Here is a 27,743-nt window from a genome sequence, read left to right as displayed (position 1 = left end):
CTCAGGTTTACTCATTTTTGCTGCAGCCGCTCACACTTGCTGTACACAGTGCTGTTCTGATCCCAGACCCTCACAGAAATCTCTCATCCTCATGGACTTGTTGGTCATGTGTCTAGTCCCATGGGAAATGACTCTTCGCAACTAATCTGTCTGCTTAAACATTGCAAGCCTATTCATTCAGAAATACACAAGCTTTCTCCTTAAGTGACAGACATGGGGAGTGGGAGATCACATAGTTCCATAAAAATTCAGGATATTCACTTTCTGCTTTATTTAGTAAAATATGTGACATTAAACAACCAATCTGTTCCTAGTGTCACAAGAGGCTGACTCAGCCTGCTGGATCCCAGCATGGCACCAAAAGCAAAGAGAACATGGGAGGCATCATGAGAGAAACAGATGTGTCAGTCTTTCTGGGAGCTACAAGCTGTATCTCTGATATTGCCATTTTGTTATATTGCCCGTTGCTTCATCAGCAGTGGCATGGAAGAACACTGTGTACAGAAATACCAGAGCACCTGGAGGAATAAGACAGAGAGCTGGAGCCAGCAAATCAGAAGGGAGGAGTGATTCCTAGAGAGGACAGACAGCAAATATGTGCGCGGCATGGAGATGGGAATCCGTGACTGACTTGGCCCCTTAATCCTATTATGCCAAGAATTCCAGAGCTGTGAAGCTCAGTGAACTCTTTATACATCAAGAGCAGGTGGCTCTGGGCATAGTCATCATGTTTGCTGAGAAAGAGTTAGAGTTCCTCATTGAAGGCCTTCTCCTCCATCCTGTCTTCTTCCTAAAACACAGTAAAGGCATGAAATCAGAAAACTGCAGTTTCTTAGCATAGTAATAAAAGGAAACAAGCCAACTTAAATGCCTCCCTCTGTTCTCCATGTCACTGCCTTGCCTATTGCATTTAAATGCACAACACAGGGTTCTGATGCACAAAGCTTCTGTGTCACAGGAAGTTGAGCTTTGACAAAGAGAGAATACTAGCACTGAATGAACTGTCCCTCTCCTTCCAGAGACCTCCAGCAGAACCCTTGTCTTTATACCTTATCTCTGTGACATTCTTGATAGAATTTCTTCTTATCCCTGCCATTGATCAGTCTCTCTGATCCTCTCCCAGCTGCTGACAACCACCATGCTCATACTCAGGATGCCCATACTGAAAGCATCCTCCATCCAACTTCCCATCTGCTGCTCCCAGAAATTAGATGCTTCCACTGAGACCTCCATACAGAGGTCAATGATGTCTTCTTGCTGTAGACTAAGACGACAGAGGTCAGTGAATAAAGAGGCTCTGGAAACGCATCCATATCTGCTCTGTTCTAGATCTAATGTTTTTCTGATATTCAGGTGAAAATGAAAATGAGGAGGAGGTGGCAGATTGGGAATGAGTTCAAGGAGCTGAAGTTATTTCCTTCAGAGCCCTGTGAGAAACAGCACCTTTCTATTAGACCCGAGTGTCCTGTAGCCTACACTGAAGTGCTCTCTTACCTTTTGCATTTTTTGTAAGAAAGCATTACAGAAGTCCTTCACACGCTCAGTGGAGACTTCATCCAGAGGCAACACATCATGTTTCTCATCTGGTGTGTGGAATATTGCCAGAGCTGGCAGCTGGGACTTCTTCAGTTTGAAGTAAGCCATCACTTGTTCATTGCTTTTCAAGTTAATGTCTACCAGGATAAAGAGAATCTGTGATATAAAAAGGAGAGAAAACATGAGCAAAGGAGAGACTGAGAGAGAACAGATATCCTCAAACAGCCATCATACACAGATTAACAGTAAAGTTTTTATGAATTAGAGAAAACCTACCATGTAACAACACTTTCCTCTGTCGCTATCTAACTGCTCCATGCAGACCATTTTTCTGTATTTTATCAAAACCATATGTACAATATGTCTCAAACTGTCTGCTTTTCTCTTCTTTAAAAAATATATCCACAGTATGTTACAAAGGTGGTCTCCTATTCCATTCTCTTAACAGATGAAGAACAAAGATGTCTTTTAACTCAAAGGCACATGTAGAAGAAGCTCACTCCTCTATTTGCATGCTGTCAGGATAAGATGCTTAGATATATGCAAGACCCAGGGAGGCATAGCAAAATAGTATTTTGGTGTGTAGAAGATCAAACTCAACTGCAAGAATGTGGGAGGGGAAGTATAGGGCAGTATAATCCAGCAAGGATAAGAACATGAGAGTACAAAACACAAAGGATGAATTTAGGTCAGCTGGAGTAACTAGAAATGAAGGTGCAATCATTTGGGAAATGGGAACTGTTGGCATTACACCACTGCCCCTACAGCCAAGCTCAGTGGAGAGTTGTTCAGACCTGGGGAGAGATGCCCCTGGTGAGAACAGCCTACATTTTTCTGGACTCACAAATAGTTCTGGAGAACAAGACAAAGCCAAGGATTATAATACTGGCAGGATGACGTGACAGTGCTGATTTATCCCATGATTTCAAGAGTAAATTGCAACTGAGATCTTACAGGTTGCAGTAGGAACTGGTAAAAAATTGAAATTCTAGAATCTAAAAGATTATTGATAAGATGTTCATCTATATAAAAAATTAATTATCTATTAATAATAAATACAAAGATTATGTAAACATTTCATAAAGTAAGTACAGCAGTTGAGCAATTTAATCAATGATCTGATTAAATAGAATACTTCAGCAGGTGACACCAAGTCAAAGAAACAAACAACCAGCTAATATACGTAATTTTATTTTCTCTTTGAGCTGTGCAGTCTATAGGGCCTAGTATATTAAATGTACCTACAGACATGGATATGACTCAATTTGTACAAGAAAAAGAGGCATTTAAAAAAATAACATTAATGTGATGTGAAGATGATGTGCTCAGTTCCCAGGCTGTGACTCATGTTTTTCCTTCTTTTCAATCAAGAACACTCAAGTTAGTTCAAAACTTTTTTCCTCTCTATAAGTAACTGTGGTAAACAACTTTTTACACAGTTAGCTAGTGATAGAATATGGGGAAACTATTTTAAACTAAAGGAGGAAAGATTTAGATTAGATGTCGGGAGAAGTTTTTCACTGAGAGGGCAGTGAGGTGCTGGCACAGGTTGCCCAGAGAGCTGCGCATGCCCCATCCCTGGAGGTACAAGGCCAGGTTGGATGGGGCCCTGGGCAGCCTGAGCTGGTGGGTGGCAGCTCTGCCCACGGCAGGGGCTGGAGTTGATGATTTTTGAGGTCCCTTCCAACCCAAGCCATTCTATGATTCTATGATCTCAATTTTTAAATTAAAATTATGTTCTTAAAAACAAAACAAAATTATATATATATATATTTATATGTATGGAAACTTCCCTAGACAACAGTCTATAGGAAGAAAGATAGGTAGGCTGATGTAAGCCTAACTGCAGTTAATCACTGTGATAACAGCAACAACAGTTTCACTGGATATGACAGATCCACTTGCAATGTCTCTTCCAAAAGTTAACTATGTCCCAAAGGCAACAAGTTAATGAGCAGATAGGTTGTGGCTGCGGGGAACTTCTTTCACAGTGCTAAGCTCATCCTTTTGTAGGATTTTTATCCTCCAAAACAGAGAGCATCATAAATCCAAGGGTCACAGATTTAAAGACCTGACCTAAGAGCTGAACCCCAAGCTCTGAGCTGGAGTGGAAGGAATTGAAACAAGCCTTTTGTTTTAGGCTCTCCTTCTAAAATGCAAACTGGAACAGGCTGGTGTTGGAGGGAAGCACTTTCAGAAGGATGGTATAGGAGGTGGTATCATGCTTTTCATCAGTTTGTTCACCAAGTTTTGGTTTTCTCTATGGAATATTCACTAGACAACAGCATTTTCTTAGATCAAATGTTAAACAAATTTTAATTTAATAAAGACTTTGGAGTACTAAGTTTGTTAATTGCTAATATTTTTTATGCAGTTCCTCCAGCTTTGAAATAGATGAGCAGCTTTTTAAAATAGTAATATAAATGGAAGTCAACTTTCTTCCCTTTATCAAGCTTCCAGCCTTCATTAAAAACCCTCAAACTAAGAAACTATCTATGAACATGAAGAACAGAGTAAGAATAAAAGAATAAAAAGTTTGAGGATTAGAACTCCAATCAGTTTTTGTCTTCTTCCTTGCAGAAGAAAACAGTTAAAATACAAACAGTGGGCCCCTCAGCTAGAACAGCTGAGATAACATCATCCACAGTTCTTGTCTTCGATCTCTAGTGACACACATGGAGCTCACACAGCTGCAGGCTGCCAAAATACAGCAGAAGTTCCTTCCCATCTTGTGAGTGCTTTCCTGAAATAAGGGTGAGACAGCAGTTGTATCTGCTTACTGTCACTCAAAAGAAGACACTTTAATGCCAATCACATGCATTTAAGAGTGATAAATTCCTGGTAAGTGCTACGACATGGCATGCCTCCTCCTTCAGTAAATAGACAGGGCATCCTGCACTGAGTGCACTGGCCTCCAAGTGACAGCTGTGAGGCAGTCTGTAGCGCACACTTGTGCTGAGGCCACGAGCACTGGAAGCCTGGTCTCCTCAGCAGCAAGAAACCAAGCAGATTTTTGAGCGCAGACACGTCCATGATAGATCCCACCTGGTGGAACTGGCATTTTCTCATGAGGAATTTGTTTTGCTTAGAGATTCCCAGCCAGCTCTAATCATAACGAATAAATGCAGTAACCATGGAAAATCCTACTAACCGTGAGACAAGATTCACTTTGCCTAACTTCTGACATCTAAATCTTGGTCTGGTCTCTGGCAGTTATCTAGGATGAACTCTTCAATAAATGGTGACAGGCACTTCTATTCCACGTATTTTAGAAGGGACAGAAGGACTGTTCTCTCCCACCGGTGCTGAAATGAGCCTAAAGCCTTTGCTCAGACTGCTTACCAAAGCTGTAACTCACAAAAACAAATTCCATTTATGATGGCAACTCTCATACGACTGGTAGAAATTAGGTAGTTTCATCCAAAACAGAAAGTTTGTTTTCTGTTTAAACCTATCCTCTACAATAGCTGGATTTTTTTTCCCCTTCTGAAACAATTTTCTATGAATTTGTTTTATCTTGTATCAGTCTTCTTGTGTGTGTGTGTGTGTTCAAAGACCTGCTACTAGAGGTAGTGAAGGAGCTACTGCATGCATGAGGAACTCCCAAAACAAACTCCCAACACGATGTCCTGAGAAAACAGAACACCATGCAATATTATCTGTGCAGTGTCATCTGCATTAAATTCTTTCAAGGATTTTTTCATTCTGGCATTGTCTTAGTGTCTTGACAACTTGATTCCTAGCCCAGTGCTTTTAGAACATGAAGTTCCTGGTAAATACTAAGGTACAAAATGATGCTATTGCTCAAGGAATTCAGTGAAATTGAACATAGTACTGCAATGGTGGAAACCAATTTCATGTTTCTTAGTTTCTTCTCCAAGGAAGATCAACAGGAAGGATTATCAAGCCTTGTATCCAGTGTATGACCTTAAGCTGTATGGAGCTGTGACCTTCATTCTTTGAGGAGACTGCCTAAGCAAAAATATCAAATTCGGATGTCTGAGTCATTTCTTTAATAGCTTACTTAGTAAATCAAAGCAAAATGAAAATATTAGTCATGAAAGCTATAAAAACTTTACTTCAGATATCTGTCAAGTGATAGAGATATTCTGTGTTTACACATTTTCCTGTTTATGGCTAAAAAGAGGCATCTCTAAAGATAATTTGTCTCAGTTTTGGAGCCATCAGTATTTACCAATGAAAAGTGTATAAATTACTGTCTTCAAGAAAAAGGACACTGTCCTTTCCTTTTCATGGAAGAAGTCTTGAAGGACTTTCAGCAGTTTCTCAGAACTCATTTCTAAATGAGCCTACATATAAACTAAAACGGACTTTGTGAACATCACTACACATATCATTTTGACATTATAAACCAAGTTATATCAGTTGTAGCAAAAACTGCTTTTATTAATCCCAGCATCACCTTATTGAAACTTCTGCAAACACTCATGAGGTACAACAAATGTCATTGTCATGTTGTACTCTGATACTACAGAAAGAAAACTGAAGATGCTTATGCTAGTTTGGCTCACTTACACTAATTTTGACATTTCCTTTCCAGTAGAAAGCTTGGATTTTTGGCAGTACTTTTCCAAATGAGTACATATTTGATTGCTGTGGGACCCTTCCAAGGACACTGGTGGGTTCCTGCAGCTGTAGCGCTGAGTTCTGTCTGTTCATTGTTACTCACCCACAATTGTTTCTCAAGATCCACTCAGAAAGTACCATATTTGTTATTATTATTCTCGTCAGCTCTTGGTTACTTAGCATCATCTAACATTTGTGTTTTCCTCTCCAGCATTTTATAGCCCTCAGACTCCACTATCAAATCTAGAAGAATCCTCTAGATGAAAAGCTGAGATTTGTCTCAGGTAGAGGTGAAAAGATCATAAAACAAAGAGGAAGGGATCATAACTCAGGAAGTGGCAGGTGAATCACCTCCTCATTATCTATTTTCTTCACTTTCTGGGGTCAATAGCATTTTCTCTTCATCTCCCCATGAGTCCACACAACAGGTTATATTCTTCCTCCAGCTGGTGATGACAATGACAAGACCCCTCTTCCCTCAGACCTCAGCAGAGATACGTGAAAGAATCGGTACCCCAAATCCTGCTTGAGAACCTTCTGAAGGTTGCATCAGTGTTCTGTGCTGTCATTGAAGAGAAGATGGGACACACACAGTCTCCCCACTCTTCTGGCACTCTGAAAGCTCTGTTCAGTGATACATGCTCAGAGGAGGATTTAACACTTCTCCACTGCACAGCAGTGATTCCTTACCCAAACCACTGGCAGCTCTAAATCTGCAGCACAAACAAGCCTTTCACCACCAGCCTACAGGGCATTAACTTTTCACTAGTAATTCTGAAAAAAAGTAAATTCCAGAATCTGGCATTTATTGACACGACAATTTGCTAGCCACAAAAAAAAAAAAAAAAAAAAAGGCAATGGAGACAACTCTAAGTTGGCATAATTGCTCTGCTTATTCCTTAGTATCTAGATCTAAGATCCAAGTGACCCAAACGGGGATCCTATTCCTTTCTTACTGCTTTGTAAGAAGGCAGCCCAAATAACAATTTACTTCTCAGAATGCTTGTCCCTTGGGAAAAACAACTTACTAGATTCTCAGTCCCTCTATCTAGGTGTCTAGCAGTACTACTGCAGTAAAGTGCATATAACTAGTCAAATCCCCACGCCTTTTAGCTCTTATTTTATTTTTGCAAACTTCCTCTAGGCTGATTCAGTGGGAAATTTGCCTGCATGATTTAAAAAAAAAAAGTTAGATTTGGATTGCTGGCAATTCACTAATTATCTGGACTTCAGTACAACTTTTCATCCAGTGCTTTGTGAAGTACTTCTACGAAAATCATTCCCCTTCACTCAGATCTAAGCATGCCATACAAGTGGAAAACTGGCTGCAGCTGCATCAGCAAAGGACAGTGATGCTTAACAGTATCACAGCTCATGGACAGAGATAATGGAGCCACTATAACACATATCTCACATGACATCTGGAATTTTTCAGATTGATGTTTTCTTTTATCAGCAAGTATCAATCAAAACAAAACACATTTCAAGAGACGTTTTGACTTTTATGCATGGTTTCTACCTGCTCTCTTGCAAATTGGTGGTAGAGATGGCAAGATCCAAAGAACTCCTGTCATAAACAAATCTCAAAATATTTGAGCGTGTATGGTTCTGAGATGGCCCCTCCAACTTAAGATGAGAATACACTTGAATTTTAATCTTCTCCTTTAGTACTGCAAACAGATGCATGCAGATGTTCTTGTTTTCAAACCCCAACTCTTTCCAACTCCACATTTCTCCCAGGAAGATCCCTTCCACTGCCACTCAGCTCAGCCCTCTCTGATGCTTTGATCCCCTGCCCTAAATGCCTGCCTATTGCTTCCAATCCCTCTTTGCTTGCCAGTTCCTTTCTCTGTTTCCCTGGACCAAAATCCCCTGTAATCCAGCTGCTGGCAGAGAATCGAGCACATGAAGATTTACTGCTTGGGGAGCTCTGTCCACACAGGGGTGGGAGCTGGAGGAAATTTCTCTGAAAGACCCCATCTACCCCACCATCTTGCTGTGGGAAATCTGAAAAACCCATCCTCAATTTCTTTAAAACAGTTGCTTCCTCAGGAACCAACCAGAAGGCTAAGTGTTAACAAATGCAACATTAATTGCTGTCTGGTCACTTATATAATGTTCTTTGGCATCTCACAAGCTGTATGTACAAGATCACCTCTCATGCCAGTGGAATGTGACCATTGCTGGGCTGAAGTGCAACAGCTGTTTGTCATCTCCCAGTGGAAGGGAACAAAATTGGACTAGAAGCAAGGAAGTACACAATGTCCACTGAGAGAGTAGGGAAGCGGGATACAAAGGGTATTTCCCCTTTGGAGGTAAAGTGGCAAAAGGTGAACAGATCCAACTTCTCCACTTAATTATTCAGATACTCTTTTCCTCCCACTTGTCCATTGCTCCCCTAATGCACAGAACAGGACACGATGCCCTCCATTTCCATGGAAGAAATCACTGTCTTTCCTTTTTACTCTTTCGCGACTCCCCTCTTTGGACTTACCTTACCCTCAAAGAGCTCTGCTGCTGCACGATATCTGCGCATTTGCTCAGGGTGCTCTGGGGACTTCTTGTCTGTGAACAGGAGGAGGTGGAGCAGGAGAGAACTGTGCAGCACACCTACTGCTGTCTGCCAAAAACACGACCACCACAGACAGAGAGAGAAACACACACAGACAAGGAGACATTCAATGCACATTGGATGCACTGCCAGAAGGGCATCACCCCCTATGCCTAAGCTGCTACTTCTTTGCAAATCAGCCTAACAAGCAGGACAACTTTCTTTAAAGCAGGAGGCATCTAATTTGGGTTCTCTGTGGAAGCACTTAACCTCTTGGTTTCACTTATTCCTGGGCCAAGAATCTGCAGACCACAATGGTTCCTCACTGGTCTTAGGATGGCCAGTGACCAGGCAGGGAGACCGTCTGTTCACAGCAAACTGATGTCTGGAGGAGCAAGGAATTGGAGAGGGAAGGCCAGAAAACACTGGATATAATAAGAGGAGACTTGGAGGAGACCTCATCACTCTCTATAATGACGTGAAAGGAGGTGGTAGCAAGGTGGGTGTCAGCCTCTTCTCCCAGGTAACAGTGATAGAACAAGACTGAGTGGCCTCAAGTTGCACTAGGGGAGGTTCAGATTGGATATTAGGAAAAAAATCTCCAAGAGTGCTGAGGCACTGGAAAAGGCTCCCCTGGGAGGTGGTGGAGTCACCATCCCTGGAGGTTTTCCATAAACATGTAGCTGTGGCACTGAGGGACATAGTGGACAATGTTGGTGGTAGGTGGATGGTTGGGACAGATCATCAAAGAGGTCTTTTCCAACCTTAATGATTCTGATTGTATGATTCCATGGTAATGATGCCCTGAATCACTGAGGTCCAGCACCTGGCTGAATTGGGAAGAAGCAAGTGGGAAGGGCTTGTGGTGCCAGGGTTGGTGTGTCCTCTTGTTTCCTTTCCTCAGCATTGCACTCTGTTTTGGATAAGGGTGAGCCCAAAGCCCCATTTCAGCAGTCCCAAGGGCTGGGCAGCCCAGAGTGCTTCGGGTTAAGATAGCCTCCACAGCTCTGTAGTGGGAAGAGGCCTGCAGCAGGCTGTGCCCTGGGCAGAGGCTGAACAAGCCTCACACAATTGCCCATTGTGAGGAGCAGGGGCAGGCAGTGCCCAGGAAGCCTTTGCACCATCTCCAGGCATTCACTGCTCCTCATCCCACCTCTCTTCCCACCTGCTCCCAAGGGCACAGCACCTCTCCCTCAAACCAAACAGGAATGAGGCTGTGCTCCAGCTGACCTGCTGCCTCCCCACACGCAGCCAAAACCACACAGGCCATAGAGATCCATGCCAGCACTTCCCCAGAGGAGGAGAAAGTTTCCATACGCTACAGGAGTAACAGGGATGGGGTCAGGGAGTGCATGTCTGCACCACAAAGCATCTTGTTTCTGGTGGCTGAGATTTTCTCCTTTCCCTAATGCTTATCAGACTTTTTGTGTCCCTTAATTTATTTGTGGCATGCAGGTGGGGCAGGGGAGAGCAGAGGGGATGCAAACAGTGTTAGAAGATCTCATGGAAAGGGACAGGGCTGGAGGTGAGGGTAAAGCCAGGCAGCACCAAGAGCCATGGGGCTGTGGGAGCATGGCTGAAGCAGCAGTTCCTCTGGCAGCTGCACACAAAGATGCATCTGTCCACAGAGACTTTTGCAAGAGATTAGCATAGTTCAGCATCATGGCTGGATAGCATCACACTCTCCTGGGAAGTGCACAGGCTAAGTGTTGCCTAAAAATGCCTGAAGTATGTGGAAGAAACAGGGCCCCGGGACAAGGAGAGAAACTCTTGGCAGTGCTTGGTTTGATCCCTGTTATCCAAGCCTTTGCTGACCTGCAGCATTCTTAAATATAAACAGCATATGCACTGGGAATAAATATTTACAAAAAAAAAAAATGATAAGCTATGTTAGCAGAGGTGGAAGGGCTTCAAGCCTTGGACAGCAGGAGGCAGTGTTAATTGCAGCACCTTGGTAGGGCTCCAGAGTGTCAAGAGAAAAAAAACCCAAAGCACTACATGTACTGCAAGCCAGGCTGGAAGGAACGGCTGAATAGCAAAGGAGCTCCAGGTCAGAGAGGTAGTCTGGGTGCCAAATGGGACACTATGGAGCAAAAGCCCAAAACACCATCAGAAACTCATAAAGAGAGAGCTATAATCTGATGAACTGCCAATAGGTGCAGTGAAGGCCACAAGGATTCAGAAGGCCAGGACAATTATGAGGATAATAAGAATATCCCCACTGTTACTTCTGGGGTGTTCTCAAAGCGTTGTCAGGACAGTTGGGTAGAATATAGCTTTTCTGTTCTAGGAAATGTTCTGTGATTTTGAAATGTTTTTCATATCCCTTCTCAGGAGGAAAAAACCAAATCCACATTTTAATTATTATTATTTAAAAAAAAATAGAAGAAGAAGTATGATTCTACAGTATTTCACTCCAGAAACAAAATGTTGCATGTCCAAAACAAAATACTCTCCCAAAATAGCATACTGAACCTGAACTGGGGAATGTGCCAGCCCTCTTAGCTGACGTTTGGCATCTGTTTGAAAAGATACAGCTTTGAAACTGGTCAGGCCATACTCCTTTGATTATACTGAGTGTGATCAGCACTGCTAGAGCTATTCAGAAGATTGCAAAATATACTGTTAGCAATGACAGTCTCAGCCTTGCAGTCAGCTGGACTTCTAAGACCCGCCTGCTCCATAGCAAGCAACCCAGTGAACTGCTAGCATTTCAGGGGAGCCTGAATCCTTGACCACCCTCTGTAGGCAGAAGGAGCTGGGACCTTCCAAGTGTCAGCCAGGCGGGTAAGCTAAAGAAGATGGCCACCATGGAAGCATTCAGTACAAAAAGGATATAAAACTATTAGAGATTGTCCAAAGGAGAACTACAAAGATGATAAAGGATCTGGAGGACAAGGCGTATGAGGAGCAGCTGAGGTCCCCTGGTTTGCTCAGCCCAGAGCAGAGGAGCTGAGGGGAGGCCTCATGGTGGCTGCAGCTCCTCACAGGGAGCAGAGGGGCAGCGCTGAACTCTGCTCTATGGGGACAGCGACAGGGCCCGAGGGAACGGCATGGAGCTGTGTCAGGGGAGGGGCAGCTGGGGGTTAGGGACAGGTTCTGCACCAGAGGGCGGTGGGCATGGAACAGGCTGCGCAGGGTAGTGGGCATGGCCCCGAGCTGCTGGAGTTCAGGGAGCATCTGGACAACGCTCTCAGACATACAGTCTGATTTTTGGGCAATTGTGTGTGGAGCCAAGAGCTGGACTCGAGCATCCTTACAGGTCCCTTCCAGCTCAGGATATTCTATGATTCTATGATCCTATGTCTAATCTTTCTTGTTGAGTTGACAAATTATGGAGTGAGGGACGGAGAGGATGGGAAGTTTCCTACCAATTTTGAATATGCTTTGAAATAGCCAGACTTATGTTGAGCCCAGTTTTCTGGGTGATGAAGAAATGCCTACTCCTAGGAGCATGTCGCTTGGGTTCCCATGTTTCTTGAGGCTTCTTAGTCACAGAGAAGATCCTGCCTGAGCAGGGTCTGCAGGCACAGTACAACGTGGCAAATGCCCAAGGGAAGAAGCAGAAGGAATGTTAAGAAATGCAGTTCTTTGCCCACCAATGCCTCAAATTTACTGGGAGATCAGAAGAACTGTCTTCTATTCTCTCTCCACCCCACCCGTATACTCCAGTCCAGCTGCTTCCACTCTGTTCAGCAGTAGCAAAGATACACATGGCTTCCCCAACTCCATCTACACCACTGTGGCAATGCTTGCACACATCCATGTGCATAAACACTTGAGCCAGAGGAGGCTCATGCAGAGGAGGCCAGGTGCTGGGATGAGGGGAGGAAGGAGCTGCTAATTACCGTAGGGTTGTACTCTGTCACCAGGCGGAGCTCATTCATTCGAATGAAACGACTCATCTTATCGACATCAATTTCTTCGCTGTCCATATCCAAATCTCTCCGGTCTTTGTCTGCCTGAAGACATGCAAAGATACCTCTGGTCACAGCTGTCCTCTCCTTATTTCCTTCAGAGCTGCTGATGGCACTCACCCATAGAGACACCACCCCCTGGGACACCATCTTCATCTTCTTTCCAGAATGTAATCCCCATTTCTTGAGGTCAAGAGCCATTATACCTACAGAGATCTGCATGCACTTCAAGATAAGGATCTTCCACCCTCCCTCAATCTCCCAAGGCCAAGTCAAACTCATGTCATAAGAGAAATCACTGAGGACAAGACATCCCTATCATTATCTGCTCCTATTGCACTGGAGACAGAGAAGATTAGCCAATAAACTAATCTAGGAGTTGTGGGAAGAGATCGTTAACATAGCCTAATTCCTCACATCGATTTTGGCTTTATAGCCCTCTTTAAAATCTTCATCTGCTTATTCTATTTCTTCTGCAAGTAATAAACATTGGCATGGACCTGTATGGATTTCCTGGAAACATTGTGCAAGCAGGAAATCTCTCCAATAAAAAGAGGATTTTTTTTCCAGTACAGCAGAAAAAAAAAAAAAATCAAGCACAGCACATTTTAGCTTTAGAGGAAAATCCATCCTGCCACACATCTTCCCACACTCACCCCCTCTCACCCCAAAGATGTAATTTTATTGAGGTTTGCCTGACTTGGTAAACAGGAAAAAAAAAAAAAAAACAGTCAAACATCAAATAATGGCTAAACCAGCCAACAGGGCACAGTTGCTGTACGGTACCACAGCAGGAGATGAATGAGTTGAGCCATGGGCATGCTAGGCTGTGACAACCAGTGGGATCAAAGTTTGGGATCTGAAGACTTTTCACACTCGTGTTGAATGATGTTCTCAGAGCTGAGGAAATGTCCACATGCACACCCCGGATTTTATCCTCTGCATCTGTACAACCTCTGAAAACACTTGTGTTAGTTTTTCCAGCGGTGTACAGACATCTAACAAACTTTTTTGCTTTCCTGTGGTCATTAGCAAGGTCTTTGATCTGGAAGGGGGCCACTGGGTCTGACAACCCAAACTGGTGCTTTTCAGACAGTGCAGCGTGATTTCTCTCACGGATTTGCCCCAGGGTAAAATGAAAGGGTGGCTCTACTCTAGTGAATGGGATCAGGTCAGTGCAACACCTGAGCGGCTGAGATCAGAGAGGCCTTGGGAACCAATCTAAGCACAGAAAACTTTCTCATAACTTTAGTGGAATTCTGCAGACACCTGGCTTTCATCTTGGGGTAAAAATATCCTTGACATGCTCTCAGCATTTAGGATTCCAAGAAAAAGAGGTTGAAAAATAGTCTGCATCTAATAGTTGAAGCTCTGGTCAAAATGCCTTTATCACTCTGTATAATTAGCTTATTTACATCTGTTAGTTACATCCTTTTTAGGTCTGTCAGGCTAGATTTTTCAAGAGAATAAATTAGCTTTGCTCCACTATACAGAAAGAAGTTTCAGCAGTTGACAGCAGACCGTCCCACTACTGTAATTATAAATTTCTAAGTATTATGTGTGTTTTATACTCTGCAAAAACAAGGAAGAATGAGTTTATGCCTCTGATTCACTGCTATCCTGGTCACCCATCTTTGTATTCTTCAAATGAGTATTTGATTCTAAGTTCCCATCTCAGTTCTTTTTACTTGTATTTCTTAGCTCTGACTCCTTACTCCTACACAGTGTTCAGAATAAAAGGAAAAATAATGTGTCTGAATAACTCAAATTTCAGAAAAATAACTTGAAGAAAATTAGACAAAAGAATTGCCAATCTCATTTGAACCTAGATAGTGTCTTTGTTTCTTGCTTTTTTTTTCCTTATTAAATAAGAATTCAGCTGTAAAAACTGGACTGCGAAGTTTCCATAGAATACAAGTTCCAACAATCCAAACTTTCTTTTATCAAACACTGTCCCAATGCAGTCATTCTCACTATCTGCCACAGAGCAAAAACAAAGGATCTTTTCAGTGTTTCTGGAAGAAAATCATCATGCCTAAGAACCAAAACCGAGGTGAATGTTACTTCAAATTGCAATTGCAATATTGCACCAGGGGAGATTCAGGTTGGATGTTAGGAAACATTTCTTCCCAAAAGAGTGATCAGGTGCTGGAATGGGCTGCCCAGGGAGGTGGTGGAGTCACTGTCCCTGGAGGTGTTCAAAAAATGTTTAGATGTTGTACTGAGGGACACGGTTTAGTGGGGAAATGATGGTGGTAGGTGGGCGGTTGGACTGGATGATCTTGGAGGTCTTTTCCAGCCTTGGTGATTCTATGATTCTATGATCTGTGCATGGCAAATAAAGGTTAAAGGAAAGGACTTGTCTACTTTTTGCTCACTCTCAGATCGTTCTCCTTGCGCTATTTGGATTATACCAGTGGTAAACATGGTGCACAAAAAGATGAGAAAGTAAGTGAACAAACGGGCTTTATGTAATCTTTGTCCAACTCAGATCTAGAACTTGACCAAGGCACCACATCCAGCCTCTGCAGCATGCAGAGCCACCCAGTGTGCTTCAAGCTCTTGTGATGCTGCACTTTGTAGCCTTTTAGGACACCTTGCACTTCCTAAGGCCCCTCTCCTCTGATGCACCTCTCTCTCCAGTTTTCAAGTGCCACATGGGGCAATGCCAGGGAACTGATACTTTTACTCTCAGCTTTTGGTGGTATTCTTGCAGTAAGTACATGGCCCTTCAAAATACCCTTCAAAATACGATCTCCTTACATTTCAGTAGGAATACCTTCAATTTCAGAACAAGGCAGCTGTGATTCTATGATTATTAATGGGCCCATGCCCAAAGAATAGCTCTTCAAACCACAGTGTTAGACTTAAGAGGCATCTAGTGTTGGGGATTTCATTTGGTGGCACAGCATCTGTCACTGCAGGGCCCCACTCTGGCTCTGGTTTCAGCCCTGATGGAAAAACTGGGCATGCATGGAGCCAGCTTTGCCTGCCTGAAATGAGCTTGGCAAGATGCGATTTCCACCCTGCCGTGTTGATTCACTGTAACACACCCGGGAGATGCCTTCCGCGTGCCTCAGGAGCCTTTCCAAAGCCACGGGAAGCCCATCCAAGTCACACCGCGCTCCGTGAGAGCCACTCAGAACACAGACCCCCCCGATTCTTTGCAAAGAACCGCGTTCCCAGCGCCCCGCCGCGCACGCACCCTGCGGAACAGCGTGAGGGTGGCCGCCGTCAAGCCGTAGTGCTCCCGCACCGCGGGGCTGCTGCTGAGCGCGAAGGCCACCTCCGGGATCCGCGCGGCCACCAGGCGGAGCTGCGACACTTCGGGGCTCTCCGGCTCCTGAGGGCACAGGGAGAGAGGGCGGTCAGAGCGGCGCCCCGCCGCACGCCGGCGGAACGGGGACACCTGCCGGCCGCCTTGGGAGCCGCCCGCCGAGCGCCTCGCTCCGCCATTTCCCGCGGCTCTGGGCGGGCTGCAGCCTTCCTCCTCGTCTTCCTCCCCGCGCTGGGGCTGCGGCGTGCCCCCCCTGCGGTGATGTGAAGCCCTGGAGCTCTCAGAAAGGAGGGGAGAAAGTCGGAACCCAGACGTAACCCTTACATATATATACGTACAGACGTGTATGCTATATACATTATACACATAAATCATTTTTAAGACAGCCTCTTGATTCTGGAGTCCAGGGGGTTGTTAAAATTGTTAAATACCTTGGGCTTCTTGTATCTAGTGAGAGCATTAGCTCCAGCCTGAGGCTGCGTTAACGCACGCCATCCTATTCCCATTCCCAACTTCTCTACTGAGGGACATATTTTCGGTACTTTTTAGATTCAAATTCTCAAGACACAGTCTCTGCTTGGAAGTTGTTTTGTTTTTCTTTTCGTTTTGAACTGTCAGCTCAGCTGTTTGCGAGCCCAGAGAGAACAGAAAACAAAATTCTTGCTTCACTGAAAGGAAAACAGTTCTTGTGACCTGTTTTGGAAATGCCAGCGCATCGACATGGCTGTGGCGATTGCATTAAGGCATGGTGTGGGAATTTGCTTTGTTTTGGAGCATTCCTATGAAGGATGGGTTTGATCTGGCCGAGCAGGCCCCATTCTCACACAGCGCACGGAGCAGCACGCTGTTTTTCCATCGTGGCACACAGTTCCCAGCTCATTACAGGCACAGCTTGCTGAGCTGCGTGCTGCAGTGAGCTGAAAGGCTGCAGCAGAGAAATGATTTATAGTGAGCAGAGAACACGGGCATTATTCGGATGAATATACTCTTGGGCAGAGGGCCAAGACAAGACCTCATGGCACTCACAGGTCCTTATCTGCCGCTTAAACGCAGCCCCGCTGTGCTTCACGCATTGAACACATGCCAGGCTGCTGGCTGCTGCCCCGTGCTCCTGGCAGCCGGGACTGTCCCCACGCTGCAGGACGACACGCTCGGCCCTCCCTGCCCCAGCACCCTGTGCTGCCGAGGCCCAGCACCCTGCTGACTGATAAATGAAACCGTGCCATGGGAGGGAGGCGGAGGTGGCATGGGGTACTGGTGGCATGAGGCTCTGCCCGCAGGAGGTCCCAGCCCTGCTACAACCCCAGCCAGCTGCCCAGGGGAAGGAGATACCAGAGCCTCTCTGGCTCATAGGGCTGCAGTGCTGCCAGAGAGGCCCCTAAGGAGTTCTGTATGCCTGCAGGCCACAGCCCTAGGCAGCTAGTGCTCTGTGATCAGTGTTTAGCAAGGCCCTGGGGCAAAGGCCTCCAGCATTCGCATACTTGTTTCTGCAGAAGCATCAGTCCTCGCTCTGCAGTGTGCTTTACCCCCTTGCCTCATCCTCACCTGCATAACCCCTCACTAGGCTGCCCTCCAGCCCCAGGATCAGGGCAAGAGGAGGAAGGGGCTTGCAGAAGGGAGTTAGTTTTGGAAGGATTAAGTCTTCTCTGGCAAAAGGCATGAGCAGTGTACACAGTCCAGCACAGAGTTCAAGTAGCAGGAAAAAGAGGTAAATGACACGTGCATCTATCAGTCACTCTGTCACCTGATTTCAGTTGAATTTGGTCATGGAGAGGCAGAGGCCTCAAGGGTATCAACTGTGGGGAACAAAGCAGCCAGAGGGACCGTGCCACTGTTCTCCCTAAGAGGAAACTGAGCTTGAGCCCAAATCCTCTCAGACATCAGAGGATCCCCACCATCACCACTCCCAGAGGCCCAGCTTCCTCAGCCCTGTCACACAGGCAGTGCCTCACTCTGCCACCAATGACTAAAGCCAACAGCCAATGTTCCCACTCATCTCGTGCCAGTGCACTCAATTTCTCTGCCACCCACATTCCCCTTTTCCTTCCCCTGCAGCATTTCTCTTTCTCCCACTCCAGGCTCCTATCAACAGCTTCACATCCCTCCCTTGCTCCATCTCCCTCTCTGTACACCCCTCACTTCATCCCTTCACATCTATTACAACCCCGGCACCTCTCCACAGCAGGAGCCATCGCATGAGGGTGTATGAAGGGCCCCATCCAGCCCCGCTCTCCCACCAGGGATAGGGCTCCCACCTGGCAGAGGGGAGCTGCCGCCAACACACCTGGAAGAACCCAACAACCGCCACCTCCGCACCGCTGATGAAGGCTTCCGCATCTGCGATGTCGTTCAACAGGACAAGTTTATCTGCACCTCCCTCTGTGCCTGGAGAGGAAAGGTCAGGATTGGACAGAAGGTATAGAAGAGCAGCTCCGAGGCTCCCACGCGTACCCATGTGAGCACCCCACCCCTTACATGCTCCCCCCACACCTCTCTCACCAGCTCGATGCTCAGCTTGCATAGCACACTCTGAGTGAGGAGGAGGACTGGGAAGGCTCACTTACCGTGGGATGCAGAGCTGTTGTTTCCAGCACAGCCTGCTGGGAAGCTCCCGGCCAGGAAGATAATGAAGAGACACAGGAAGACGGAGGTGCCCATGGTGCCTGCTTGCCCTCTCCTCACCATGCCACCTTGCTCCACACCTCTCCTTGGCAAGTGACACGTCAGCTGCTTCTGGGCTCACAATCACTCCCACGCAATGGGAAAGGAGCAGCTGGCCACAGGCAAAGCTTCCAGCTCCTGAGATAACTGCTTAGCTGGGAAAAAGCCCTGGGCCTCCCCGCTGCACAGCCATCAGGCTTGGACAGGCTCACCAATGCTGCTGCTGGTGTGCCCTCATGCACAGCGTTGGGCATCTCAGCTGCACCCACACAGCTAGGTACCCCAACTGGTGAGAACGCCCCACCATGTAGAGGGATCCCCTGCACTTCCCCAGCTGCTGGGTCCCACAGATGCTGCGAAGCACTCGCCCAGCCAGTGGGACACACAGCTCCTGCATCTCCTCTGGTGGATGGGAACAGTTGCCATGGGAAATATTAAACGCGAGAATTCAGTGCCATGTACACCTCACCACCAAACTCTGAAGTATCAGGACCCCTACTGCAGAAAAGAAAGAGACGCTTATGCAGAGAAGAAGAAGGAAACCATTTTTATTCTTGAGACACTGACGTCTTGTTACAGCATCTAGCTGCATCCCCCTGACCGGTTTTGCCTGCACAAGGATGGATTTCAACGGGGTAGGGCACCAGATACAGACCAGGAGACCATCATGGGAGATAAGTAGCCATTTACAATGAGTCAGGGCACATGGCAAGCGTAACTCAGAGAGGGATTTTCCAGGGACCAGTCTGCCCTGCCAGGAGACTCAAGGAGCTGGCGAGGTGATCTTGTTTCCTAGAAAAGGCACTTCCCGGGACCAGAGTTGGTATAGAAGGAGACATGGAGGCAGCAAGAGGAAGTACTGGGAGAAAGGGCAGGAGATGCTTCTCAATTTAATCCATTGCATGTCATGATGGGGTGGTGATGAGAACAGGCGGGTTATTTTCAGTGTATCAGAAGAAGCAGCAAAGGCCACCTGCAGGCCTGTGCATCAACCAAGGCTGGCACAGAGCCCCAGCATCCACGGGGAGGGCTGCAAGGGCTGTGGCCAGCCATGGTGGCAGGATGGAGCAGCGTGGTGGGCATGGCCCACCTGGAGACTGGTGCAGGAGGCAAGGGGATGGGAAGGGGGAAGGCAAACAGGGTGAGCTCATTCTGTCCATTCCTTCTTGATGGACAGGTTCCACTCCCAGGTGAGATGGTCATGCTTGTCATCATCCGTGAAGAAGGATTTGTTGTGGTAGGTGCCTCGAGCCAGCATCCCCTTAGGAGCTTCTTCAATAGGCGTCAGGAACTCATACTCCTCTGGCCGTGGCCCATAGCTGCCAACCATGAATGTGGCTTTGTCCACTAGGAGAAAATAATCCACGTGGAAAGAGACTCAGGAGGGGAATAATAAAGGAGATAAAAAGCTTTGAACACAAGTACAGATCACTGACAGAAAGGAAGTAGTGGTGAGAGAAAGGGACGTGGCCACCAAGGGGTACAGTCAGTGAAGGAAGTGAGAAAGCAGGTTAAGATGGGCAGGCAGATGGGCAGGCAGTTGAGTCTGTACCCTCTCACATCTATGTGCTGCTTCCACAACATACAGCTGTGGGAAGTAGGCACCCACAACATACAGATAGAGATCTCTCTTTATCCTCTGCTACTTCTCTGTTCTGGTGAGAGGACATTACTTGCATGCTTAATAGGACAGTGGAGCCTTAGTGGTGGTTGTATGCAAAAATGCACATGTGCGATGTGTGTGCAAAATGCGGTTTTCCTCTGCCAAGCCTGGGCAGGGCAGCACTGTAAAAACGTGTGAGGCTACGGGCAAGCACAAGCCTCCACAGACAGTAGGAAGCTTTGCAGAGCAGCTGTGAATTTTACCGAGTGCATCTGGAAAAAACTTTGATGGGTGAGAAGCTCCACAAGGACTGAGCTACACTTCAAGGGCTGGTGGGGGAGGTGAAGAGGAAACCTGTGGCAAACACTGTCTGAACAGCATCTCTGGGGACGTTTCTGCTGCAGCTGGTGGTGTAGCATACAGACAGCAGAGCTGGCTTGTAATGAGTTCACACAGGCACAGGAAACAGTTGGCCTGGGTGACACAAAATGCAGACTAATGCACTCTGCTGAGAACCCACGTCTCCTGTGCAGCAGCACAGGGAGGCCCTGGGGGTGAAGGGAGGCTCTGTCCTGGCCCAGATCTGCAGGAACACTTCTTTGAGCAGAGAGGGTCACAAGAGAAAGAGTGTAGGTGTGCAGGGCACGCAGGTCTCTTACTCACCCTTCACTCCTGTTCGGTAGGTGTGCTGCACGTATTTTAGTCCAGACACAATGTCCCTGTTTACCTGCACAAAGTGACCAGAAGTAAGAGTCACCAGGAGGGTTTTGATCCTGTATCTGCTGTTTTTCTCTCCTTAGAGAGATGACCACCTTGGCTCCTCACATAACTGTTCTCATGGGCTTGGTACAGGACACGCTGTGGGGAGTCCTAATGTCACTTCCCAGCAGGCACCCAGAGACCTGCAGCATTCTCTGTGTGTCTGAGGGCATCTCCTACTCTTCCCCATCGTTCTCCCGACTTTGAAGGTGATTGAGGCAGATTCCCAGAATAGCCTGATAATGGCTGAGAAAAGTGAAGCAGGAGTTCCCAGATAATAGTTTCCATATGGGAAACCAGAGATGGGTGACTGGAGTCATGCTTTCAGCACGGTGGGAACAGGTGGGAAAGATTCACTGAACTCTCTCAGATGCCCTCTAAACTCAGTCAGGAGCTGGCAAAGGTACTCCTCAAGAGATGGAGGGCACAGTTCTGTTTGTAATCTTTCTTCAAATCTCCCATGGATATCTTTTACGTATCTCTTGCTGCCCCTATCCAGCACGCACTGCCCCTGTACAGAACTGTTCCACGGAGAAACAAGATGGGTAGATTCTTTTACATCCTGGGGAGAATTCACATGGTGCCAGCTCTTACCAGCCTTGGGACTAAGGGAGGGAGTTAAGTAACTCATCTGTCTCCGGCATCTCCTGTCAACAGGGCTCAGATACAGTTGGAAATATTTCATTGCACAAAAGAGAGCTGGAGGTGTTTCTGAGGACAAAGCCATCTGAGACAGCAAGCGAGCCTCAGAGACAGGGGGAAATCTTTCCTGCAGAGCCCACACATTCACATTTTCCCTCCTGTTTCAGGAAAACTGTCTTCCTTATCTTCATCCTCTCTGCCAAACCCAGCTCTGTCTGCAGCAAACATTTGCAGAGGTGCTGGATGCCACACTGCAGCGTGACTAAGTTTCATTCGCAGCTGGAAACAGCAGAAGTGGCTGACACACTGCTTAACAGAAGAGTGGGGGTTGAAACTAGCCCATTTGGATATGTCATAACTCAAGAGAATTCAGGTATCTTCAGCCAAATGCTACAGTATGAAATCTTTGCTATGCATTCACCAAGCCCAGCAATGCAAATAGAAATACCATGTTATGTAAAGCCATCATCTTTTCTCCTTCCTTTCCATTCCCACTCCGTCAATTAAAGACTTTCTGTTGGCTGCAATGTCAAGCCAAACTCAGCCAAAATTTCCAAATAACCTGTTGTTCACCATCCTTGGTGGGCAGAAGGCAACTTCTTCCAAGGGATGAACAGGCAGAAGTAATTCTCTGGAAAGGCCAGGTCCCTTGTTGGGTAGAACAATATCTAAAGCAATCAGCAGGTAAACAACTCACTTTGAAGTGGATCTTAACTCTGTATTCAACTCCTTCCTTTAATACAAAGGTCTCTTTCTTGAGTGCTTCAAGGTCACCTGTGGGAAGAGGATCAAGCCATTAGCTAGGGGTGTCACAGCGAGAACACCCGAAGAGGGCCGGGGCTGGGACTGGTGTCAGAGGTGAGCATCCCTTCAAAAGGCTGCACACCTGCAACACGAGTACACAGAGGCCTGCATACGCAATTGCATGGTGAGCAGACATAGGCAGAAATGCCAACACCTGAGCAGTGCGTATGCGTCAATCTCCACACCAAAGAATCCTAGAAGCATTAAGGTTGGAAAAGACCACTAAGATCATCTAGTCCAACCATCAGCCCATCACTACCATGCCCACTAAAAACATTCCTCAGTGCCACATCCACACAGTTCTGTGTGGACAGTGCCCAACACACATAGATCTCGGTACACAGAGATATTTATGTGCAGGTTCATCGTTAGGCACTGCACACACCACTGATGCCCTGCTTCAGCCATGCCCAGCCCCAGGCCTGGGTGAGCTGAGCGTGTCTCACAGCCCCTGCCCACCTAGTGAGGCTGCCCAGACACTGCGTGGTTGCAGCTGAACAGGAAGCTGCTCTGCTCCTCTGGGCCTGGCTTCCTCTCTATGTAGAAAAGCCCATATAAGGTGAAGCCTGGTCCTCTCCCTATGTCCTCTGGAGCCGGAACTGCAGTATTGCTTGATTCTGAAGTTTCAAAACAGCCTGTTACCCAAATGCATGCACATCCCTTGTGCTCATGAGCTCTAAATGAAAGGAAGAAGAGAAAGTAGAAGGAACCCTTCTACCAGAAACTACCAGAGCAGTCTAGATGAAGGGAAAGACCCCACACACTTTCCTTTGTTGCATCTTCTTTTTCATACAAGCATACCTTAAAAGCAAAAGCAAGGCTATGATACCCTCAGGACTCCTCTAAAGCCCACTAGCATCCCAAAAACAAACTCCCTTTCAATTTGAAACATCCTAGGACCTCTGTGTGTTCCTCTGTGTGCCCAGTGAGCCTGTACCCACCTGTAAGGTCCATAGTGATCGGCCCTGGAGCAGAGTCACACACCAGGGTGAGTCGGGTGACCACCACATTAGGAGCCGTTGGGTCTGCAGGTAGGAAAGTGAAGGGGAAACTGTCAGCTCGTGAAATTAAGTGTTTGAGGGGGAAGGGGGACAAAAACTGAAGAAATGCCATTGACTTCCCACACAGAGGATGCACCTCACAAAGCACTCAGTATTACCAACCTTGCACAACAGGACCATGCATTTATCCCAGACACTTGACATGGATCCCTCCAGCCACTATCTCAATACCTAGACAAGATCTTTCCACCACAAGAGACACCTCTCTTAAGATTATTGGTCCCATTTCAGCACAAGCTGTTCCCCTCATGTTCCTAAACCCCTGGAGTCCTCCACAGCCCACACATCCCATACCACAAGCCCCTTTCAGACGCTAGCACTCTCTGGTACCTTACATCTAATGTTCAGAGCACCCTCCTTGCCTCATTCCCTGCATCTCTCCACATGTCCACCCCCTTCCAGCAGAAGTCTGGTCAGCCAAGTTACTTCTTTGAGGCCATCTTGCCCCATCTCTATATTCAGGCACGCTCTTGCAATACATCTCCCCAGTCCCTTCCTACCAGGATGCTCCTGCCTACCTGCCACCACAGGTCCATCTCCCAGCAGGGACTTCTTGTACTTAGTGAGGCTTTCATCGTCTTTGTCTAACTCTTGCAGCTCCTGCAGTGTTTTCTGGGGAGGAGGTTTGTAGTTCAGTTTCCCATCCAGCTCGTCATCGTCCTCCTCCACATGAGGTTCCTGTGTCTTCTCAGTCATGGTCTCTTGGTCTGGGTAGCAGAGAGGGGCAGTCAATGGGATTGCTCTGTGAGGGAACAGCGTCCCTGGGGGCACGCTGTGCGTCAGTTCCCCAGGCAGCAGGGCAGGCACAACGCAGTAGGATCGTCAAAGGCAAATGGCGGCGGTGATCGGCAATCCTGACACTGCCGTGCTGATATTTGGGCTTGAACACAGCCTCCTCTGCCCTCGCTGCTCTCCCACAGGCACCGCGCACACGCAGACCTCCACCAGCCTTCCCTTGCGGGGAGGAGGCGCAGGAGCAGGGGCTGATACCAGAGTGATTTACAGTCGCTCTGCAGCACGATCGCTGGCCGACAACCCTGCAATTACAAGCCACTGTGCAAGGCTTCTGCGCTTGCCAGAAAGCTCATACAAAGAGCCACAGCCACACAGCAGGGCACAGAGATGGGAAATGCAGCTGAGGACAGATGTTTCACTCACTCTCTTGTTACAAGCCAAAAGTCAGAGATCATCAAAAGATCATATACTTGGCAGCAGCTCCCTTACATCAGCATGTTATCTAAAGCACCCAAGGAGATGCACTCACTTTGATCTGTCTGTTGGTATTCCCAGTGTTTGCTCCAAGGAACAGCTCACCCCAGACCCATCAGGTCTCCCTCCTGCTCAGGAAGGAAGCACGATGGTGGCTGCATCCAGCCCTGCATACCTGCACTTCATCTCTCTGAAAGGAGAGGCAGGAAGGCTGGGGCTCAGCTCAGCCAGGATGCACAACGCTGAGTGCCAGGCAGGTGGTGAGGCAGCTTGGGCAGCATCCCAAATGGGAGCCAGAGCAGGGAAGCAGAAAGCACATGATGGGGAGAGAGGAGACAAAGGCAAAGCGAGAGGAAGGAGAGGTGAGCTGTACTGCTACGCAGATCACTCAGTGCACTTCAGCTTATCCTTATATTAACTCATCCTCTGAGGCTGTCCCTGCTAAAAATTCACTTTTTCCCTGGTTGCTTGCAATTCCCCCACTAATCCCTTTGTTCCTCTCTACAGCTGTGGCCTTGAAGTTCCCAGTAGGGAGCTCCAAGGATAGTTTTCAATTTCATTGAAACAGAATGCAAATAAAAAAATATATATTTACGCAACAGGCCACAGTGAATCAGCAAGTGGAATCAGGCAGCAGTGAGTAATACACAGACCTCCCAGTGCTATCCCAGCATGGATGAGACCAGTGGAAAACATTCAAGGAGGGGCATACTGGCAAAGGCACATAACAGAGGGACAAGGATGGACCGAGCAGCACAGGGATGAGAACACTCAGTTGGGTTACAGCTCTGATACAAGGCTGCTTTGCAATGGCAAGTTGTGATGAGTCGGGAACTATTGCAGGGGGGACAGCCAGGAAGTAAATAAAAGGAAATCCCAGCTCCAATGGCCTTGAAGGAAAGCATGTCCCAGAAGCTGAATGCCCTGCACTGAGCTCATGCCCATTCCTGGCTCTGGGAGCATGAAGGACCTGGGTACCATGGGAAAGGCACACGAGCTTGTCATTCTGAGAAAAGAAACCAGAAGCTCCCCAATGACAGCACTGTAGCTCGTGTCCCACCGCTGTGCAGCCCCAGCACAGCTGCTTAATGATGGCACCTCGTGACCCCACAGTGCCATCGCACAGCAGCCACAGGAAGAGGATGTGATAAGCTGTGGCAGCCAGCACCAGGTCTTGCCATCCACTGGGCTCCAGCTTCAGATCTGAGTCACTTCCACTCCCCGGAGCTTTCTCGCGATACCAGGCTGTCTGCCACCACTAGAACCACGGTGCAACTGCCTGCCTGTTCTCATTCTACATAGGGGTTGTGGTTTATCACAGGAGGAGGGTGAGATTTCACCAGCCCCATGCACAGAAGAGGCAGAGCCAGGACAGGGCCAGCTGGTTGCTCCCCATCCCTCAGACCTCCTTTTTGCATCACTCCTGCTGGCACGACTTCCCCTGCCAGCCCATGGGGGCAGCTCACTTGAGGCGCAGATGCATTCAGGCTCTGAAAGCCTGCAAAGTGTTACACAGGTAGCCTACTGTGCCAATGGCAAGAGCCCATGGAGGACAGCCTGGCTGGGGCTGAACAACCCCCAGCTCTAATACATTTTTGCAAGATGGCACTGATCAGACCCCACTCCAGCATTTCTCCCCAAATTGTGAGCCTGACCATCCTGCTGCATTCCCAAGGCAGGGAGGAAATCACATCTCACCCGTTCCCTGCCCCTGCCCTTACCTCACAGGCAGCAGCTCCCCAGGGCTGAGGAAGAGCCCTGAGTAGCAGGGAGAGCTGGGGATGGGAACAGCTCTGGGCACTGAATCTGCTGATTCCACCTGTGGGACTGGTGCCCTCCAGCAGCAAAGAGGTGCTGCAGGGCTGAGGCACCACAGCATCCCCAGGATGATCATGTTAGCGCCCACCTGTTGGGGTGCCTGGCCTCCTGTGCCAAGCACACAGCTCCATAGAGCCCCCCAGGGCCTCAGGCCACCAGCTGCATTAAAAATGAAAAGCATTAACCATGTAGATGCTTTACGCAAGGAGACAGGTGGCTGATTTATGCCATGCTCTGCCATATTTTTCTCACTTGCCTGCAGCCTCAATCCTCAGTTGTGCATTACCTGCACCTCTGAGGTCTGGGAGCTTCCATGCAGCGGCAGGGAGAGGGCTGGAGCCCTCTCATGTCAGGGACTTCCCACCATAAAGCCAGGTGCGGGAGGACACAGAGGGACCGTGCTCTCCTATGCATCGCTGCCTGTGCTGGAGCTGCCTGTGCATCTGCAGCATTTTGAGGCAGAGGGATGCACACGGGGTGAATGGTAGGCACCTCCTCATCCCCCCATGCCACCACAAGGTACAAAGAGGGCTGTCACAAGGACAGCGTTTTATTCACACTCCCTCAGCGCATCAAATTCACTCCTCTAAATGCCCCCCCTCCCTCAACCTAGGGCTTATCTCCAGGAAGCAGGTTTGGCTGCAAGGAAGCAATTTCCCACCCCGGGGCAGTGACACGCGGCCCCACCGGCGCCCCACGTCCCACCCCAGAGGTGCGGGGGCAGAAGGGCAGCCCAGCACCCGGCTACCGCCGGATCCCCCGGGCACTGCGGGGCCCTCCCTCTGCCCCCATCCCTTCCCCATCCCACCGCCGAACCCAACTTCCCCGTCCGATGCGGGGAGGGCCCTGCCCGTATGCCGGGGCAGGGCTGGGCGACGGAGCCAAACGCTGGAACAAAGGCGTAAAGTTGCCCCCACCCGAGCCCCCCTCTCCCCCCCCACCCGGGCTCGCACTCACTGCTGCGCGGTGCCTGCCTGCGGGGTCCTCCTCTGCTCTCAGCTCTCAGCTTTGCGCTTTGGCAGTTGGAGCAGGAAGGAAGTTGGTGGGGGAAAAAAAAATAAATAAATAAATATCACTCACACTACAAAAAAAAAAAAAAAGCCTCCCTCCACCAGCCCACTCGAAGAGGAAGCCCCGAGACCGCATGCTGCAGCGCTGCTCCGCGCACCGCGCTCTGCCTGACCGCCGGGCGCTGCGCTCTTCTTGCGCGGCCGTGTGCGCGGCTTTGTGTGAGCGCAGAGCCCCCGGGCGGGGTGCGGGAGGGGGCCCCGAGAGGCTCCCGGCTCTTTGTGCGGGCTGCTCCTGTGCCTGGGAGCGC

The 27,743-nt window shown here is 48.0% G+C and overlaps 2 protein-coding genes across 2 annotated transcripts; both read right to left on the bottom strand.

Moving 5' to 3' along the window:
* Positions 248–18,657, bottom strand: ERP27 (endoplasmic reticulum protein 27). The gene is made up of 7 exons (XM_021415595.1): positions 18,433–18,657; positions 18,153–18,253; positions 15,797–15,934; positions 12,523–12,636; positions 8,618–8,743; positions 1,495–1,692; positions 248–790 (listed from the first exon to the last, which is right to left on the bottom strand). Exons 1-7 carry the CDS (start codon positions 18,551–18,553, stop codon positions 746–748), a joined length of 843 nt encoding a protein of 280 aa, XP_021271270.1. The 5' UTR covers positions 18,554–18,657; the 3' UTR covers positions 248–745.
* Positions 19,052–27,537, bottom strand: ARHGDIB (Rho GDP dissociation inhibitor beta). Its single transcript, XM_021415463.1, has 6 exons — positions 27,383–27,537; positions 23,917–24,105; positions 23,279–23,362; positions 22,231–22,307; positions 20,796–20,859; positions 19,052–19,876 (listed from the first exon to the last, which is right to left on the bottom strand). Exons 2-6 carry the CDS (start codon positions 24,092–24,094, stop codon positions 19,677–19,679), a joined length of 603 nt encoding a protein of 200 aa, XP_021271138.1. The 5' UTR covers positions 24,095–24,105; positions 27,383–27,537; the 3' UTR covers positions 19,052–19,676.

The sequence above is a fragment of the Numida meleagris genome, chromosome 1, assembly GCF_002078875.1.
Source record: "Numida meleagris isolate 19003 breed g44 Domestic line chromosome 1, NumMel1.0, whole genome shotgun sequence".
NCBI lineage: Eukaryota > Metazoa > Chordata > Aves > Galliformes > Numididae > Numida > Numida meleagris.
Note: the sequence above shows the minus strand (reverse complement) of the source record. Positions and strands in the feature narration are given on the sequence as shown.

Bases quoted from the DNA above. Each gene is read 5' to 3' on its own strand.
- ERP27 (XM_021415595.1), bottom strand. From the start codon at position 18,553: ATGGTGAGGAGAGGGCAAGCAGGCACCATGGGCACCTCCGTCTTCCTG. The intron at 15,935-18,152 runs GTGTGTTGGCGG...CTGTGCCCTCAG, and splicing joins CGGTTGTTGGGTTCTTCCAG to GAGCCGGAGAGCCCCGAAGT. The intron at 1,693-8,617 runs GTAAGTCCAAAG...TTTATATCACAG, and splicing joins CAGAGCTCTTTGAGGGTAAG to ATTCTCTTTATCCTGGTAGA.
- ARHGDIB (XM_021415463.1), bottom strand. From the start codon at position 24,094: ATGACTGAGAAGACACAGGAACCTCATGTGGAGGAGGACGATGACGAG. The intron at 23,363-23,916 runs GTAGGCAGGAGC...TCCTACCTGCAG, and splicing joins AGATGGACCTGTGGTGGCAG to ACCCAACGGCTCCTAATGTG. The intron at 19,877-20,795 runs GTGAGTAAGAGA...ATTTTCTCCTAG, and splicing joins CTACCGAACAGGAGTGAAGG to TGGACAAAGCCACATTCATG.